The 20,062-nt window shown below is 44.5% G+C and overlaps 2 protein-coding genes across 2 annotated transcripts in view; both read left to right on the top strand.

The window, feature by feature from the left end:
- Window positions 1–17,540, top strand: part of LOC115757229 (protein RALF-like 32) — a 32,003-nt gene extending 14,463 nt beyond the window's left edge. The window contains exon 2 of the mRNA XM_048275279.1: window positions 17,026–17,540. The gene's annotated coding sequence lies outside the window, so the exon portion shown is untranslated. The remainder of the gene's footprint in view (window positions 1–17,025) is intronic.
- LOC125314568 lies at window positions 1,980–3,374 on the top strand. The gene has a single exon (XM_048277100.1). The coding sequence runs from the start codon at window positions 1,980–1,982 to the stop codon at window positions 3,372–3,374; it is 1,395 nt and encodes a 464-aa protein (XP_048133057.1).
- Window positions 17,541–20,062: the final 2,522 nt, after the last annotated feature.

The following is a 20,062-nucleotide window of genomic DNA, read 5'->3' on the forward strand; positions in this document are numbered from 1 at the left end:
TCATCACCTCGAAATGTGTGCCCCGACCCGATTATGCTGTCGGCATTTTTGGGGGCGGTACATTATTTCGTTGTGGTGGGAGCCTTTAGCCATTAGTCTACCCTACCCTCTATGTGTCAAGCCTCACTGTTAGCATGCGTGTGTTTATGTCATTGACGGATGTCATTCACCAACAACCGTAAGTATAATCTCTATTTTGTCCTATTTTTCACATGTCTCTTTCGGTTTTGTTTTTGTTACATCCATTGATCGACTCAAGTACTTATATATGATATAGACTCGATGGGAAAGCATGATATCACCGTTATCCCTATCCCCGAAAGACTTTTGATGACATGGTGGGAGAGTTTGGATCGTCACAATCAACGATATGTCAAAGAACGAGTCGGCTACCCGATACATCTACTCCGGGTTCGTTGTCGGACCCATGCCATCCAAGCCATGGCACATTTTTGGAATCCGATCACATCCACCTTCATCTTCAATGGTCATGAATTAACTCCCACCATCGAAGAATACTACCTCATAAGTGGTGTCCGCCCGGAAGAAAGACCGATTGAACCCCCTTTAGGTCATGATCCTGCAAGCACCCTCGTTGAATTCCTCGATACACCCAAAGTCGAGATCACCAAAGTGCTTAAAAGCCATGCTGGCCGTTGCCCTCCGACCTTTTTATTTGGGAAATTTTCGAAGCTGCCAAAGAAGGATGGCACCAAATCCGCCCGAGCTTTTCTTTTAGCATTTTTTGGTTTCATAATTTTCCCTGTGTCTACGGTCGCTATGAACCCTCTTCTTGCCCATGTTGTGAGACAAGTCCGCATCAAATGGGACTTCATCCCTATGATTCTTGCTGAATCCTTCTTATCCCTCAACAATTTCAAAGCTGATACCGATGGAAAAAAAGTGTTTCATGCGCCCGCTGGACTTTTGTATACCTGGTTTATCTCTCACATTCATGAAACATCCTTCCACATGGTATATTCTGATCTCAAGCATCGCACTCACCCACTTGAAAAGCTTATACAATTGCAGATGCAACCTTATACACGGTCATACCGCGCTTGGTTTCATTTTTTGAGGAGCTTAGCCCCGCACCAAATCCGATGGAAATTCGGGGGTTCCCAATTTCAAAGCATCCATCTTCCCGCCGCCCACACCGATCCCATACCCCTATTGGGATTCACCGGGGCTACTACCTGTTACCCATTGAGGACGTTCGGACAATGTGGAGCTCTTCAAGATATCCCGCCGCCACTAAGAGGGCAATTATTCAGGTTTAACCTCCCGCACAAGCAGATGGATGAGCGGGAAATCGCCCTTCGACAAGTGGACATTGACAATATCAAGAATGCCTGGGAGAGTTGTTTTAAGCGGACCATTGTTCAAGCTCCCGAACTAGAGGGCGAGATGGGACTCCATCAAGCATCATGGGCGTACATTCACCGCCCCGAAGATCCTAATTGCCGAATCGTTTTACCTGTTATTCCCCCGGAAGTCATTCGTCCTGGGCCGCAGCGAGAGGATGGTCAATAAGCTAAAAAATAGGAATAGGTCGTCCAAAACTCCCATTTTGTGATCAAGGGAGCGGACATTTTGATATAGATGGAATTGTTACCTATCGAGTTTATGTCATATTTTGGGTGTTTTTCGAGCTAGTGCTTTTGTAATCTTTTGTGAAAACCCTTCTTAAGCTTATTATATAAAGCCTTTATTTCCTTATGACAGTCTTATTAATTTAATTATTACGTGTTTTTCCGTTTGAGAATGTATTCTTTTCTAAACGACCCGTGATAGAGTCTATTCTCTCAATTTAGATTTGCTGGAGAATTTACATGTCCCGAGTTCGTTGTAAAAGTTTATATTTTCAAAGGAAATCGCGTACATTTTTATTTGAAGTCACCGATGAATTTCACTTTCTTCAGGTAGATATTGCGGGCTTTACGCGTTCACCCATTCGCACTAGGTCCGTAACAGCACGTATGGAAGCCCGTGCAGATGATGAAGCGCAGAATCGAAATCTAGGAGCCGCCGCCTTCGCGGAGATCCAAGATTTAAGGGCTATGTTGATCCGATTATCTACCGAAGTCAGAGCGCTTTCAGTACAACGAAATCGGAATCAAGTGCGGCTTCCGCCGCCGGTTGAGATGCCTGGTCTTGTTGATGACCTCCCAGCAAATCCGGTCGTTGAAGATGCGGTAACTCAAGTTCTTGCGCCCGCTCCTCTTGATCCCATTTCAGCAGCCATCTCGGCCCGATTAGAGGAGGAAACTAAAAAGCGATTTGCCGATCCGGAGCAACAGCTCAAGGACAAACATGGACTCGAAAATGTCGGGGATCTGTCCCGATATGACAAGATCGACTTTCCCGATAAGTTTAAAGTTCCATACTTCACGAAGTATTTCGGCAAGGGTGATCCGAGGGCACACTTAGTTTATTACACCAATCGGATGGGTCGGTACGTCAAGAATGTTCCTTTGCTGATACAGACTTTCCGGAACAGTTTGGAGGACGCGGCGCTTATTTGGTTCTTGGATATGAAGCCGGATAAAGTTACAAGATGGGAAGATTTGGCGAAGGCATTCGTAGAACAATACCAATACAACACCGAGATGGCTCCAACAAGGGAAGTGTTGTCCCGTACGATCAAGAAGAGAGACGAGTCATTTAGGGTTTTTGCACATAGATGGCGCGCTTTGGCTGCTGAAGTTCGCCCACCTCTCGAGGAACCCGAGATGATCAGCATGTTTGTAAAAACTCTTCCAAATGAGTTTTATCAAAAGCTCATTGGAGCAGGATTTCAAAATTTTCCCTTGCTCGTCGAAGCCGGGGAGAGAATTGAGGGTGGAATGCATGAAGGAAGAATAGCGGAAGGTGCCAGCAGAAGGGCACCAATCAGAAAAGAAAAGGAGGTCGAAATATCCTTTGTTCAAGCTCCAGTTACCCGATCGACGCCAACTTCCCAACTTGCCCCCAATCGGATGGCGTCTGCATCCGGAAGTTATCGGAATAGCGGATATCAGAATACTCAGCTCGGAAAGCCAAGACAGTTTACTCCATTGCCGAGGCCATTATCACAACTTTTACCCGCTTTGTTAGGCAAACAACTTGTGACTAAAGAAGTTGCTCGAGCTAACCCCCCGAAGTATCGTGGGTTCGACCTTTCCAAATCCTGCGCTTTTCACACGGGAGAAAGAGGGCACGACGTTGACGGTTGCTACGTCCTCAAGCATAAAGTCCAGGATCTTCTAGAAGGAAATCGTTTGTCGTTTAAGGATTTCGAGCCGAATGTGCAGAGAAACCCGCTACCGTGCCACGCCCCAAATGTGGCGATCATTGAAGAGGTGAGAAGCGTCACCAAGAAGAGATTCGAATAGATGTCGTGGAAATGTATCAAGCACTCGTTTCGGCTGGACATTACAGTGGTACGGATTTAATCCCCATCCAAGAGAAGCGTGTGCGCATCGCCGAGATGGTCCGAACCGGAGTAATTCGGGCTACCCCAAATGAAGTCATTGGCTCTTCAACCCCTCATGTGGTTGGTATTCCCGAAACCGCCCCTGTCGAACCAAAATTGGAGACGGACGTAGTCGAGCCGTAAAACGCCTTTGTCGAGCCGGAAAACGTGAACGTACCCGAGGTGGCGTTGGTGCAACCGGACGAGAATCACGATCTAGTAGGCGATGCCTCGTACAACTCGCATTGCTGGGATCAAGAATTCTCGCGAAGCGCATATGTTGCAGGGGAGATCGTTGACACTTTGGGACAGCCCGGTGGTGGATATGATTTCCTAGTAAAATACTCACCACCGTCTTGGTTCTTTGAGGAGCCCATCCCGGAGACACGAACGTATTGGAATGAATGGGGAGATGAGTTCGATGCACTGGAGCCCACCGATAAAGCGATCGCGCTCATTGAAACAGAACTGTCTATCGGTACCAAAGAGACCACTTTTGATGATACGGTTGCCCCCGAAGTAGTGCCGGATCCGAATGAGACACTCATCGCTATGGTAGAGCCTGTGGTAATAGACCTCACTGTCGTAGAGGATCTAGGCGATTACGAACTTGAAGATGAAGGCCATATGGTTATTGATCTCACTTCCGAAGAATTCATCCATATGGGGGCTCAGTTGGATGCTAGCTTGGGCATTGTGGGAAGCAGCCTATGCCCAATCACGGTTGATACACCATCAGCGGTTGCAAGTGAAGGCGCACCTGTTGCCATCGACAATAAGGAAGTGGCCCGGGACTATGGGACCGAGGCGATTGATTCGGTCACCCGGACGGGTCGTTCTTATGCACCTCCGGGGCCGTCTCGGAAGAAACCCGTGACGGAAGCGGAGGCTGAACATCTTCTATCCGTTGTAAAAACTAGTGAATTCTCTGTGGTGGATCAGCTTAGAAAAATGCCGGCCCAGATTTCCATTCTCGAGTTATTCCAATCGTCGGAAAAGCATAAAGAAGCCCTTCTAAAGGTGCTTAATGAGGTGCATATTCCCGATACTCTTGGCGCACTCCAGTTGGAGGAATTCGTTGGCTCTATTCTCCCGAATGATCAAATATCATTTTTTGATGAGGATCTTCCATCCGGTGGTCTTTCGCATTGCAATGCTCTCCACATCTCCATTAAATGCCGAAGCGGAATGATTTCACGAGTCCTTATTGATAATGGGTCTGCTGTGAACATTTGCCCACCGAGTACATATCGTCTATTGGGATTTGAAGAGTCGCAGATGCATCCATCTAGGTCGAATGTGAGGGCTTTCGATGGTATGAGCAAGAATGTCCTCGGTGAGGCTAAACTAGAAGTGTTAATTGGGCCTTCCAAGTTCTCAATGACGTTTCAAGTTCTGGACATTCCATCTTCCTTCAACATGTTGCTGGGTAGACCGTGGATTCATATGGCCGGGGCTGTCCCCTCAAGCCTCCATCGGAAGGTTCGATTTATTGATAACGGTCAAATGATAACGGTTAATGGAGAAATGGACATGCGACTTCCCGAGGGAGTTGTCGTCTCATACATTCCGCCTAGGGCTGAAGAAGAAGCCGGTTATCATACATTCGAACCGGTATCAACAATACATGTCCCGGAAGATGCTGTCGCTCAACCCCCGTCGCTATCCGGCCCCGCCCTTATGTCTAGCAGAGTGTTGCTTCAATACGGACATATCCCTGGAGAAGGTTTGGGATTGTATGGTCAAGGCATCACCGAACCCATTCGTGTAGAACCGGATAATGGTCCTTTCGGACTTGGTTATTCTGGAAGCCGTAACCGATCCGACGGCCCCACGGCTCGCCTGTTTCGACGTAGGCGTCGTAATGCAGCTAATCCTTACCCATCTCCCACCCGGTGTAGACGCTATGGTCGAGGAAGTCGGGGCAACCAGGAAGGTCGCATGGATAATGCCGCTTGCCCGGTGGTGGGTGAAAGTTCTGGTAGCCAGCCCATTGGAAATCCCCTCAAGTTGTTTTTTCCCCGTCCGCCCAAAATGTTAGATGACACAAGCCTCTCTAACTTAGAAGGGATTGCACAACTGTTTGAAGAACCCGGTGCTGACACCGTTATCACACCCGCTGATGTTGACGCCTTCTTTGAAGAACAGACTCCCAAGGTTGAGCCTACCGATTCTCAGAAGATTATTCCGGATGAGCCTCCAGCATCCGAGGACGTGGAGTCGTCAGGCGGTTCTCCCGACTCTCCCGAGTAGGATCATGGGTTTGTTTGTTTTTTGTCATGTATATATGTTTTTCCCGCTCCTGCCAAGGACTGTGTTTCTGATGTGCTAACCGTTTTTTGGATACCCCCAAGTCTCGAGCCGTTGGCTTGGGGGAAGTACATGTTGTAATGCGGCTCCCAGTTAAATAAAACGAGCACATGTTTATTAAGGACGTGTGAAAGTATACTGCCGGTCCCATGACGATGCAATTACGAGCCTAAGTATAAGCCTGAGGACTGGACTTTCACACGCTTCCTAGTTTTGGCTTTTTCAAAAAAAATCCGGATGACCCGATGATATGAGGGTATTTCCCGGGGCTTACCTATTTGAAAAATGTTTTTGTAAATCTGCTTTCAAAAACACACTTTTCTGTTTTTTGTTTATATGTCATTGAAATGAATTAACCTTTCTGCATCATGTCTCGGGCATAGCATTCTTCATATTCATGATAAAAGCACATGTGATTCGGATTCGCCGAGCGACGATTCTTCAGACTCGGGCAGCGATAGTGACGATCCGAAAGGGATTGAGATCGAATGGAGTCGCCACGAGGAGTCAGAGCCGTTGACAGGTGAACCGACGGTGACAGTGAATTTGGGTATCGAAGACAATATCCGAGAGACTAAAATCGGGGCGGGGTTACGGGAAGCAAAAGCCGCCAGATTGGTCGACCTTCTTCAAGAGTTTCGGGATGTATTTGCCTGGTCGTACACCGACATGCCAGGATTGGATCCGGATATCGTGCAACATGCACTACCGACTAACCCGGATATACCGCCGAAGAAACAACGATTGAGAAGGACAAAGCCTGAGTTGTCTAAAAAGATTGAGGAGGAAGTAATGAAGCTCCCGAAAGTCGATTTCATTGAAGTCGCTCATTACCCGGATTGGATAGCGAATATCGTCCCGGTGATGAAGAAAGACGGGAGAGTCGGGGTGTGCGTTGACTATCGTGATCCGAATAAGGCCAGCCCCAAAGATGACTTCCCGCTCCCGCATATTGACGTGCTAGTTGATAGTACGGCTGGGTTTGAGCTTTTCTCCTTCATGGATGGTTTTTCGGGTTATAACCAGATTCGGATGAAAGAAGAAGATAGAAGCAAAACTTCTTTTATAACCCCATGGGGAACTTTTTGCTATAGAGTCATGCCTTTCGGTCTGAAAAATGCGGGTGCCACGTATCAAAGAGCCATGGTGGCCTTGTTCCATGATATGATGCACAATGAAATTGAAGTATACGTCGATGACATGATTGCGAAGTCAAGATCGGGCGAGAACCATGTTGCAATTCTTCGCAAGCTATTCGAGCGCCTACGTAAATACCGATTACGTCTCAATCCCGCAAAGTGCGTATTTGGGGCAAGGTCTGGGAAATTATTGGGCTTCATGGTCGGTAGTAGGGGCATCGAGATTGATCCATCCAAGGTGAAAGCCATATGCGAGCTGCGACCCCCGTCTTACGTGAAAGAAGTTCGCAGTTCTTTGGGGAGATTGAACTATGTGGCAAGATTTATATCTCGGTTGTCGGAGACTGCCAAGCCATTTTTCAAACTTCTCAAAAAGAATGCGAAGATTGTATGGGATATCGAATGTCAGACCGCTTTCTTGAAGATCCAGCATTATCCGACTCATTCTCCCGTTCTAGTTCCACCTGTTCCCGGGGTACCTTTGATCCTTTATCCGACTATCTACAAGGAGTCTTTGGGAGCTGTATTGGTACGTAAAAGACCATCGGATGGAAAGGAATGCGCGATATACTATCTCAGCAAGAAATTCTCTGATTCTCAAGCTAATTACTCGGAGGTCGAGAAGACTTGCGTAGCTTTAGTTTGGGTATTACACGGATCGCGGCAGTATACCCTTCACCATCGGATCATGTTAACCACCGAATGTGATCCCATTAAGTATCTGCTGGAAAAACCGGCGTTGGTTGGAAAATTGGCCAAGTGGCAGATTCTTATTTCCGAGTTCGATGTGCGGACCATGACACGGAAGTCGGTGAAAGGTCGAGCAATAGCAGACATGTTAGCAGAGAATGCTGCGGGACCGCGAGCGGGAGATGAGATAGACCCTCTTGATGACCGTGTTTTATTGGTCACCGCAGAAAGGTGGATCATGTACTTCGACGGAGCCGTTAACTTATCCGGATCCGGCACAGAGGCAGTCCTTATCTCCCCGGATGGCCAGCACTATCCAATAGCCGCCAAGTTATTGTTTCCGTGCACCAATAACATCGCTGAATACGAGGCCTGCATTCTCGGGTTGCAGGCTGCCATGGAGATGGAAATCCGAAGACCGCAGGTTTATGGCGACTCTGCTCTCATTATCCTTCAGACGGAAGGCAAGTGGAAAACTCGTGACCCGAAGTTGATCCCATATCACGAGTTTCTGGAAGATATAATCGAAGAGTTCGATGAGATAGCGTTCGAGTATCTTCCCGCAGCCCAGAACCGGTTCGCAGACGCGTTGGCCACCTTATCCTCAATGTTCCAAGTGACTGCGAGTTCGGACATCGAGCCATTGAGAATCGAAATCTTGAAGCATTCTGCTTATTCCATGCTAATAGAAGAAGAGGCGGATGGAGAACCATGGTATCAAGATATTAAGGTCTACTCGCAGACTAGAAAATTTCCCGAGAGCGGTGAAGCGGTGACGACAGAAATATCCGATGAAACTGTCTTCAAAGTTTTTCCTCGGCGGCGATACGTTGTACAAGAGGTCATATGACTCCGTTCTCCCGAGGTGCATTGATGCCAAGGAAGCCAATCAGTTGATGACTGAAATTCATGAGGGTGAATGTGGTCCCCATATGAATGGCCACTTGTTGAGTAAGAAGATCATGAGATTGGGATATTATTGGCTCACCTTGGAAGCCGATTGTATTCAGCATGTTCGTTCCTGCCATCGGTGTCGAGTCTATGGAGATAGAATCGCTGCTCCTCCCAATGAGTTGCACCGGATGTCCGAGGCGTGGCCTTTCTCAATGTGGGGGATCGACGTCATAGGGCCAATTAATCCCAAAGCTTCAAACGGACATCGTTTTATACTTGTGGCAATTGACTACTTCTCAAAGTGGATTGAAGCGAGTTCATATGCCAATGTCACAGCGAAGAACGTGGCTAGGTTTTTGCGTCGAGATATCTTTGCTCGATATGGAACGCCGGAGGCTATAATCACCGACAACGGCTCAAACCTCAATAACAAGGTGGTTGATGAGGTTCTTGGTGAGTTCCGCGTTCGGCATTTGAATTCTTCGCCTTACCGCCCGCAAATGAATGGTGCAGTAGAAGCGGCGAACAAAAACATCAAAAAGATTCTGTCCAAGACAGCAGAGAACTATCGGGATTGGCATGAGAGGCTCCCCTATGCACCGATGGCATACCGAACGTCGATCCGCACTTCAACCAGGGCAACTCCTTTCTCGTTGGTATATGGTATGGAAGCGGTGCTACCGGTGGAAACAGAAATTCCATCACTCGGGATTACGTCACGATTGAAACTATCAGAAGCAGAGTGGATTCAACAGAGATATGAACAGTTGAATATGATCGACGAGAAAAGACTGCGGGCTATCTGTCATGGGCAGTGTTACCAGAAACGTGTGGCAAAGTCGTTCAATCGTAAAGTTCGTCCTCGGCTTTTCGAGATTGGTGACTTGGTGCTGAAGAAGAGATTGGCATTTATACCGCACCCGGGAGGCAAGTTCACGCCAAACTATGAAGGGCCATATCTGATCAAGAAAGTCCTCCCTGGTGGCGCGTTGATTTTAGCAGAGATGGACGGCCGTGTCCGGTCGAGCCCCGTAAATGCCGATATGGTGAAAAAGTATTTCCCATGAATAAAATCAAAGGCTCTGATGGCCTTTTCTTGTGTAGATCCGAGTCATTGTAATTGCAAGCATCATGCATATCATGCATACATGCATATCACATTTGTGTTGCAGATTTAGGTGTGATACTCAATGAACCCGAGCCAAATAACTGAATTGACTTAATCTGGAGCGCCTTAGGTAAAGGAAACCGGCAAGTAACCGACGCCCGATGCTGCATGAAAAGCTGTGCCCTACCTCGGCGAGATCGCTTAAATAAAAGCGAAGCGCCCCTCATGACGCCAACAGCGCCGTAGCTCGGTGGTTAGGGGAATGAAGGCGGTCCGGAGCGCCCGGGGTTCGAACCCCGGAGATGGCATCCCAGTGAGCCCCATTGTAAAAATGGGGGGGCTCCCTTGTAAATAAAAAAATAAAAAAAAAAAAAAAAAAAAACTTTTTGCACTCGTTTCATTTTTTGCAATAATAAAAAAACCTTTTGCATCTCTTTTATTTTTTGCAAGAAGAAGGGAGCATTTCCCCTGGAACGAAATCGGGATGATTGGAGCAACAAAGAACTACGTCGCTATCCATCTTAAGAAGTACCCCTGCCACATCGGTTACTACACCGATGCACCAAACTCTTTTGATAACTTTCGGGAATGGGACGGTTCGTAAAATCCCAAGATGCTCTATTAGCACAGATCCTCAGAAGAATGAACACAAAGGGTCAACTGGTCTTTGCAGGCCAGGTAAGTATCCCTCTCCTAAAAATGTTGCAAGAAGCATGACTGTTCAAATGTTTCATCCCCAACTGGATTATATTAAATGTTCATCGGTAAAGCATTAAAAAAAAAAAAAAAAAAAAAAAAAGGCATCCACGTTCACTGAACTAGTGCGTCCATTCATGCATGCATGCATCTTGCATTGAAATTTCCTGCGGGTTCATTCGATGAAATGATTTTACCAAATGAAGTGGAGATATTGAGTATGTCAAGTGAGAGTGTTTAGGATGAAAAACAAGCCCCACCTAAACACATTCCCGATACACTCTGAGATTGAGTGAAGTGAGAACAAAATTCGTGTCCTGGGACAGAGGATCCATTCGCAATGTATACATGGGTCGAAGTGATGAAAGGCAATTCCTTCTTTTTCCCGTACACAATATATCACTTGCTAGCCACTTTGAGCCTTAGTGAGGAGAAATTCAAAATACCCCTGTCAAGAACCACCCCACACCGGGGCAAATGCGGAAGATCGTAGTTGAAAATCAATTGGAGAAAAGGTAAGAAAGATTTAATTGTCTTCACTTGCGTTAACCTTTGTGTGCTAACTTCGGGTGAATCTTTATAGAGGCTCGAAGCGTCCCAAAATGAAGAAGAGCATTTCTTTCTCTACCCAAACACCAATATCCTTTGCTAGCCAAGTTGAGCCCGAAATCATTCATTTCTAAACCAGAGTGGCGATCATTTCCCAAAATTGGGGCAAGACATGTAATTTACCAGAAAACCGGTATCAATGTCAAATGTCTCGAGAGTCCAGGGAGTTCATGAAAATAGCAAAGAAGAGAAGAAAAGGAAAATGAAAATCAAAGGGCTAAAAAAGCAAAGTGCCTAGTAAAAGCAAGGCCAAAGCCCAGAGAGGAAAATGCCAAATGCAGAAAAGCATTGAGCTTACCTCGAACAGAAACAAATGCAGAAAATAAAGAAAAACTCTTTTCTTGCCAAGCAAAAACATACGGCTCATTGGACTCCCGAGGCGGGTTGTAATCCCCAGAGTCGGACGCTTTCCCCAAATGGAGCGAGATCGGTAAAGACACCGGGATGGTCACCAACTCATAAACCCCATTGAAAAAAAATCATCAGAGCCTTATAAGCCTTCCCAAACCGACATTACAACCCATCCGAAGACTCTTCCGATTGGGATGTTTCGAGTTGACATGAAGACTTTACAAAGAAGCTATCGCTTGAAGGAGTGGAGCCAATCATTTCTTGTCTTATCTTCCAGGTTTTGACTTGTAAACCCGGTGAAGATAGTAATTTCAAATATTTCCCAAGTGTGGCCTCAAAGCGGGAGAAACCCCTTGTGTAAGCCCATGACCAAGCCAACATAACGGTCCCCGAAAGACCTTTCGGATTGACAAAAAAATGTATGCATTGCGAATATGTCCGAAACCTTAGACACGAAAAGAGTGCGAGGTCTCGAGAGTATTTATTCCAGAAACCTCCAAGTGAGCAATTGGGATCAACAAAATATCCCCCAGCGAGAGTATGTGAGAAGCCCTTTTAGACTAAGGATTTTAGCCTGGCATACTCAATAAGCCTTTTTCATGAAGCAAAATTGTTGTTTTTCATGAAGCAAAGTTTTCAAAAAAAAAAAAAAACACAAAAAAAATTTGGGAACGACGGTTCTCCCATCAATCAATTTTCCCCAAGGAGTCTAAAGATTTGGAATTGTGAGCGAACATATTACGTATGTTCATTGGTGGAGTTCCGATCGACATACAAGCGCCGAGGTCGAGAGCTTGCCCCGTACAATCCGGAGAATGTACTCCAGAGGCCGAAGTGTAAGTTCAGCCCCAAGTAGCACTCTCTCCTCATTGGCATATTATTTGTTAGAGCTAACCTTTTTGGACAGGTAAGGTGAACTTTAGCTTCCCGATGCCTATTCTATAAGCAGGTTTCCTCGTTCTAGTGAGCATGATACAATGCTAAGCCCACTCTGTGACCTTTTCAAAATAGCCTTTTCACGAGTCAAAGACTACGAACCGAGACTTTTTAATAGCCTTTTCACGGGTCAAAGACCGTGAAGCGTGACTTTTCAACAGCCTTTTCACGGGTCAAAGATCCTGAACCGTGACTTTTTAAAATAACCTTTTCACGAGTCAAAGACTCTGAACCGAGACCTTTCAATAGCCTTTTCACGAGTCAAAAACTCTGAACCGAGACTTTTTCAATCGTCTTTTCACGAGTCCAAGACTCTGAATTGTGACTTTTCAAAATAACCTTTTCGCGGGTCAGAATACCGTGAACCGTGACTTTTTTCAATCGCCTTTTCACGGGTCAGAATACCGTGAACTGTGTCGTTCCCTTTGGGGCCAAGCCCGTATCGTTTATACGGTCGTCCCGCAGGTGTGTTTGTTTGAGCTAACCTTGTCTCGAACAGTACGGAGAGGCAAGAGCCCCGGAGCCGGTTCCCCGAGCAAGTCCCCTCAAGTCCGGTGAGCCTTAAAGCCCGGAACAAACGCATTGCCAAGTGAAGGCCAAGCCCGTATCGTTTATACGATCGTGCCTTTTCCATCCGAGACCAAGCCCGTATCGTTTATACGGTCGTCCCGGAATTTTGTTTGTTTCGGTTAACCTTGCATGCGCAGGTATTGAGAGGCGTGGAGCCCCGGAGCATATTCTTTGGGTGAGTCTCCTCATTTTTTGGTCTCGATAGTTGCTTTGGCGGTTTTTCACAAACACTATCAAGTTAATTTACTGACAAAATTAGGTGTCCTTTCATCTTAAAAGGGAACCTCTTCGAGCTCCCCTTTTAAGAGGGGCAGCTGTTGACACCTAATTTTGGTGGTCCGGTATTTTATTTTGTCTATCTTATTTTATTTTATTTTTCGTTTAGAATATTGTCTAATTGGTCAATTTATATATATATATATATATATATATATATTCCATGTGTTTTATATATATACATATATGTGCTCTCTTATTTCTATTCCCAAAATGAAAAATATATATCTTAAAATTCTTTTAAGAAAAAATTATTAAATTAAAAAAAATAATAATAAAAATAAAAAATCTGATCCGGTTGAATCACTCGAGCCCGCACCAGCTAAAAATTGGCCTATTGGACCAACCCACGTGCGCGCCCACGGGCCGTCTCCTTTTCCTTTTCCCACGCGAAACAAGCCCACGCGACGCAGCCCAACCTTTTTTTTTTTTTTTTTTTTTCGTCTAAGCTCGGGTGAATGGCCCGATTCTTTTTTATATTATTATTATTATTATTATTATTATCTTATTTTTATTTTCCCTTTAGCCCCTTTTCACGCGTGAGCGCCGCCCTCATTATTAGCATTAACTCACCTGCACATACACTCACGTCACTACAATTTTCACCACATACCGCACGTGGTCTTCGGCCAACTCACGTCTACATCATGCGGGTTTTACTCCCATCCGCATAAAAAAACTTGCTGAAGAAGGCAAGATTTGCATAAAAGGGAGGAGAGAAGGCGGGCTAGGGGTTGGGCTTCGGGAAGGAGGTTCGCTTCGGCGACAAAAAATGGGGGAAGAAAAATAGAGAAAAGGGAGAGAGGGTTTGAGTTGCAGGTTCGGAATAAAAGAGAGAGAAGCAGGGGGGTTCTAAAAAAAAAAAAAAAACTCCAAGAAGTTCCCAAAAAAAAAAAAAGAGTTCGCTTCTCCGCCGCTCGCCAACCGGGTAAGTTTTCTTCTTTCTTCCCTTGTTTTTTTTACCCGGATAGGATTGGTGTTTTTCTTGTTCATTTATTTCTTCTTGTCTTCGTGTAATGAATGTTTAGATTGCTCTCTCTTAAGTGTGATATTCCTATACCTACAAAAACCCATGCCCTCACTCATCAGCACACCCACTTGGCCATGAAACATCCGCGACCCTACCTTGTCACCTTCCTTGTGCTCGTGCGCCTTCGTCTATCTTGCTGGTCGAGGTTTGTTTCAGTGGTAGCTCGATCTCTTTCGCAATAGGTGTGACTAGAACAGTCTCGAGTTTCCCTTGGTGGACGGGTCGGCCATCGCGGGTCAATCGTGAGGGAGGCAAGCTGGAGGTTGAGTCCCAGATTAAAAGAAAAAAAAGGAAGAGGAGAAGCAGCCACAGAGGTTTCATTATTCCATGTACCTGCGTTCGTCGGTTCTCGAAGGTGACGCAAGCTCAAGCGCCCGTGGATGGCAGGTGCGGAGATAACGCGAGCTTGGGCTGAGGTAACGCGAAGGTGAATGAAAGCGACTCGAGCTCGGGTTGAGGCGACACGAGTCCGAACGTAGGTGATCGCGAGCTCGAGCCGAAGCGACGCGAGCCCGAACCGGGCGGCGTGGCGGACAAATTTCGCCGCCGATGCTTTAGGAGTGGACGAGTGGAACCGACATTTGCGGTGAGGAGGTCCCGCGAGTGTGACAAACCAGCGGCAACGCAGGTCGCGACTCAGATCGGGGGCAACGACACGGCGATCCGACCTCGGCATCACGGTCTCGGGGTTCGGTGAATAGAAGCGGTTTCTAGAAGGTCCGGCGAACGAGTCTCGGTGGTGCGGCGGTGAACGAGTCTCGGAGCACGGTGACGCGAGCTCGAACGGCGGTGGAGCGAAGCGGTACAAGCAGCGACACAAGCGGAGGAGCGACTCGAGCGCGGGCTTGGTTGACGCGAGTATAACCGGAGGCGAGGCGGCGTGGCCGTCGATGTGCGAAAGATGGTCGTCGTCGTCGTACGTCCGCGAAGAAGATGGTGAACAAAGACCAGCAAGTCCCTCCACGTTTCTTCTTCCGTTGGCTCTCTACTGGGTTGGCATAAAAAAATAATAAGGAGAAGAAGAGCTGGGAAAAGAAAGGAAATTGGGCTGGCGTGGAGAAGAGAAGAGGAGCTGGGAAAGGAAGGAAAATTGGGGTGGCGTGGAGAAAAGAAGAGAGGTTGGGCTGGTGGGCTGAAAATAAAAGGAGAAGGAGGAGTTGGGCTTCGGGAAGGAGGTTCGCTTCAGCCTGACGAAAAATGGGGGAAGAAAAATAAAAAAAAGGGGAAAGATGGGCTTGTGTTAGAATCGGGCCCAAGACGAGTTGAAAGCTGAAGAAGAAGGGCTAAGGCTGAATCGGGTGGGCTGCTTCAAAGAGAGGAGACTAGGCCTGCGTGGGCTGGCCGAGAAGAAAAGAGAAGGGGTCGGGCCTGTGTTGGAGTCGGGCCCGAATTGAAGAGAAAAAGAAGAGGAGATTGGGCGAGTGGGCACGAGCTTCTTTTTTGCAATCGGGCCCGGTCCGGATCCTCTCTCCCGGGCCGAACGGGTCCGAGAACCCGACCCGGGCCCGGTTCCCTCTAATAAAATATTAATAAAAAAAATAAATAATAATAAAATAATAAAAAATTCCAAAATTCCAAAAAAAATAAATAAAAATTCCAAAAAAAAAAAAAAATTCAAAAAAAATTCGGAAAATTAAAAAAGTGGTTTCTTTGACCTTTTTACCCCTAATGTGAATTTTAAGCCCGAAATTGGCGTTGATTGAAGATTGATGTCCAATCCCGATCGATATCGTTGTAATTCGACTTTCGCGTCGAAATTGTTTGTTTAAATATCGCCATTATAGATTTGATCTGCATGCGCTTATCCCGATCTTTATTTGGCATATTTATCTGATTGAGTGTTTAAAAACACTGTCTTTTGAAAAATTATCTGTTAATCGCTTTTCCTATATTGTTAGGTTAAGGATAAATAGGTAATTGCACGAAATGACGGAAAAACATTATGCATGATCATTTAGTACTTGTTAAATACCCGGTGAGTTTAAAATGATATGCGGAATGTGTGGTCACCTTAGGAAATATCAACTGGTTAGGTACCGAAAGGGCGCTAATTTTAATTAGCGTAAACAAGTCCCCGAACTTAGAAGCTCCGGTTGCGCAGGAATCGAGATAACCCTCCCATGTCTCGATTGGTTTCTAGCCGACCCCAATAGGCTAGTGGCGACTCTTAATAGCATTTTAATTTGCTAATCAATAAAAAGAAATCCAATGTCACGCGAGGTAGGACTTGGGAGAGTCCATGCCATTGACCTATGGTAATACCTCTAAACCCCGCCGGACCTCCGAGGGAGGCCGAAGGCGAGGTCGCGACAGTAGGGAAAAAAGCGTGACTCTTTTGTACTAGTAATTATAGTTTTAGCATTCGAAGGAGGTGAGATTGGGAAACTTAGTCCAATGAAGTCGTAAGTTGCTATTGTATCGAGTAGTGACATTAGTGACATTCACCTCAATGGCACAAGTCGTTATATTAGAAACAAAATTTAACACCATCATTATTTTGGAAGGAAAAAAAGGATTTTTTTTTTTTCATGAATGAAGAATGCGTCTATATATGATTTCTTATCATAGAAGAAAAACGTGGTGCCAATCCTCTTGTGATTAAATTTGTCGTTAGTTTTTTATTATTAAAATCCTTTTAATTAAATCAATAATGTTGTCATCGGAAAAAAAGTATATATTTATACTTCGTTTGTTTCGCAGAAAATACATAATTTAAAAAATATTATTTTAAAAATGACTCAATAGCTGAGCGCAGAGAAGAAGCGGAGTTCCAGATGGACTCGGAAATCAACCGGAGACTCCTTGAGCAGAAGAAGTACATATCTCCTGGCGCGCTCAAGAGAGACCAGCCGGTCTGCAAGGGGGGAGGAGCCGCCATGCCTACTCCAAGAGTGGAGACTGTCTGCCTCCTCCGTCGAATCCCGAAACCCGAGGCTGTGCCAAGTACTACCGGTGCAGGTCTGATTCATGATGGTCTGTGAGTTTCTTTGCTAAGTAAATGATGGAAACACAAACACTCTTGATTACTTTTGCAAACGTATTTCACGAACTGCTAGGAAACGATCTCCTCATACTAAGTTTATTTGGATTGATCTACAGTTTCCGATTTGATTCCGATTATGTTCTGAAGCTCTAGAGTACAACGCCATCCTCAGTATGTAGCATACTAGTCTGTTTCTTCCAAAGGTAACCGTTTCAACCAGAAGTACTTGACAAGGAAGAAGCGTTTCCTTGGAAAATTGGAGTTCATATGGTTGGTTCAACTTATCACAAACAAGCAAGGGTTGAAAAGAAAAAACACATTAATTTGCTAACACAACTTGGAAAATTCAAAATATCTGAATACTGGCTGATTTCCACAAGAACAGGGAGACATTAGAACAAAAATTTCAGGCGTCACTGAGATCATTCGAGGCAATCGTGGAATCAACTTGAAACGAAGAAAATAAGGTAACTATAGCAAAATGGGATGAGAAAGAATACACAAATTCACCAAACTCTGTAGCTGGGCTTGATTGATTTCTTCTGTTTGAATCGTTATCACATAATCATTTCTTTTGCCTTTTTACAAATTACGCGGGCTTAGGCAGAAGCAGACATGACAATTAGCATGTCTAGAAACAGAAATGATGCATCTGCAAACCTTGGAATTAGAACAGTAGACAGACAATACCGGGTAGGACAACCATAATATTCAACAAGATGATATCAGTAGCATTTTTCTGAGCTGTGACATTAACTACATAAACCTCTTTTTTTAAGATAACACTGTCTCAACTTATCCTGGGAGATGTAGGGAACAGTCAGACTATATTTAGTCGCAAAAGGTCAACCAATTTTTCCACCAAGAAAGCAATTGAAGACGATATAGTCCCAACTGAAGAAATATCTGGCTAGGGAAACGATCTGCATTGACATTAAATAGAGAGAGAAATTGCATAGTGACAGCATTACATGTGTTGGGACAATGATGAACCATGGAAAATATCGTCGAAGTGATTGCCATATTCTTCATCGACTCTACCAATTTCTAAAGACCCTTTGGACCTAGAGCATGGAAGTGCCCTGGGAAATTCGGTACCCGAGTGTGATTCTTTGAGGGTTATGCCAACACCATAGCTGCTCAGCAGTGTCCGCTTGCTTCAGATCAACTTAAAAAAGCAAAACGAGGCTTATTTTCCACTTGCAAAATTAAAATAAAACGTCTATCGATTTAAACTAATCTCTTGAATTTGCGGATGCGTTGTCATATGTTGTGACGGGAAGAACAAGCATGACAGGGAAGGAGGAGCACAGAAAAGCCTATTGAAAAAACAAGACACGATAAGGCCACCAGTCTACCAAGGATGACAAGTTCTCGAATGAAGATCATCAGCTTGTTATATTATGATATCAGTTCTCGAATGCACGACTACTAGTTCTGTAAATCTGTAGAGGTTGAACTGAATAGCAGAGAATGCATGCATGTGTGTAAGGATAAGCTCTCCCGTTAGTGAGCAATAAAATTAGGGAAAAATGACGTAAATGGTCCCTCAAATTTGGCTCAATGTGCAATGTGGTTATTGAATTTTGTAATTTGTTCAACGTGATTCTTGAACTTCAGCTCAATATGCAATGTGATCCCTGAACTTTTAATTTGGTTAATGTGGCCCATGAGCTTTTGGTACATGTTCAGTTTATTCCCTAGACTCTATGAAAAATGTTCAACATTATCCCCTGATATTGAATTAATGAAAATACAATATTGAACATTTTTCATATAGTTCAATGACTACATTGAATATGTACCAAAAGTTCAAGGATCGCACTGAATAAATAAAAAAATTTCGGGACCACATTACACATTAGGCTAAAGTTTATGGACCACATTGAATAAATTAAAAGTTCAGGGATCAAATTGTATATTAAGCCCAAGTTTAGGGAGTGTTTGTGTCATTATCTCTAAAACTAGTAACTTAAGGAGGATCAAAAGCAGAAAACCCATGCTAATCAACCCGGTTTCATGTTATACCATTTCTAACTCTCTCCGCTTTTGTTTCTTTGAAACACCTTCATTCGATCAAGATACACACGAGCTTTAGGACGAGCTTCGTACGAGCCTTCATTATGCACTCGAGCTGCCGCCGGTGTTTTCTCAGTGTATACTGCTGAAACGAAGGAATTTAAACCCAAGAAGCTAACTTGAAGCAGAAAATATCCGCTATTCCCATACAAAGCAGCACCAGAGAGAGTCAAATTGCAAGCAAGAAGAAATCGCATGCAGGAAATTGAGCTTCAATTCCACAGGGTGATCACTTCAAACTATAGACAAGCAGTTCGAAGCGTAAATGCGTAACTCATGTAGTTTTCATACTCTTTAAGAATTAAAACGTGATTTCATGAAATATTATGTGCATAAATTACTATCTAGTGAGGATTAGATTGGCAAAATCCTAGAAAAAAAAAAGATCATTGGAACCATCTAACTTATGTTTTCATTTGTTAACTATTTGAAAGCTTTGAATGAAGGTAAGTGATTGCTTACTGTATTTTATGTTGATTTTCGCATATATTAAAAACTATTTGTTTCTATTATTTCTTTGAAAGGTATGTTGGAAAAGTGAAAAAAATTAGAACAAATATTTGAGAAGCACAAGCACTGTCCTTAGGAATAGAGGCGGCAAAATGAGTCTAGAATTCATATTTGACCCATATTTTCTAGTGGTGGATTATAAATGGGTTGCTTAAGTTGTAAAAGTGGGTAATGAATGGGTTACTTAGAAACTTAATGGGTGTTAAATGGGTTTTGAATGAGTTATAAGTGAGTTAGCTAAAATATCTACAATTTTTTTTATTATATATAAGAAATAATTTCTTTTAAATTAGATTTTAATATGGAAGTGTTTTTACAATAGAGGTCGGTTCAAGAATGGGTCACTAGATTTGTATAGCATGAAAATGAGTCAAAACAAGTTAAATGTATTAATATGGTCGGACTATATTTGACCCGACTCTACCCA

Source organism: Rhodamnia argentea, chromosome 1 (assembly GCF_020921035.1).
Source record: "Rhodamnia argentea isolate NSW1041297 chromosome 1, ASM2092103v1, whole genome shotgun sequence".
NCBI lineage: Eukaryota > Viridiplantae > Streptophyta > Magnoliopsida > Myrtales > Myrtaceae > Rhodamnia > Rhodamnia argentea.

Coding starts and splice junctions, on each gene's coding strand:
- LOC125314568 (XM_048277100.1), top strand. CDS start 1,980: ATGGAAGCCCGTGCAGATGATGAAGCGCAGAATCGAAATCTAGGAGCC.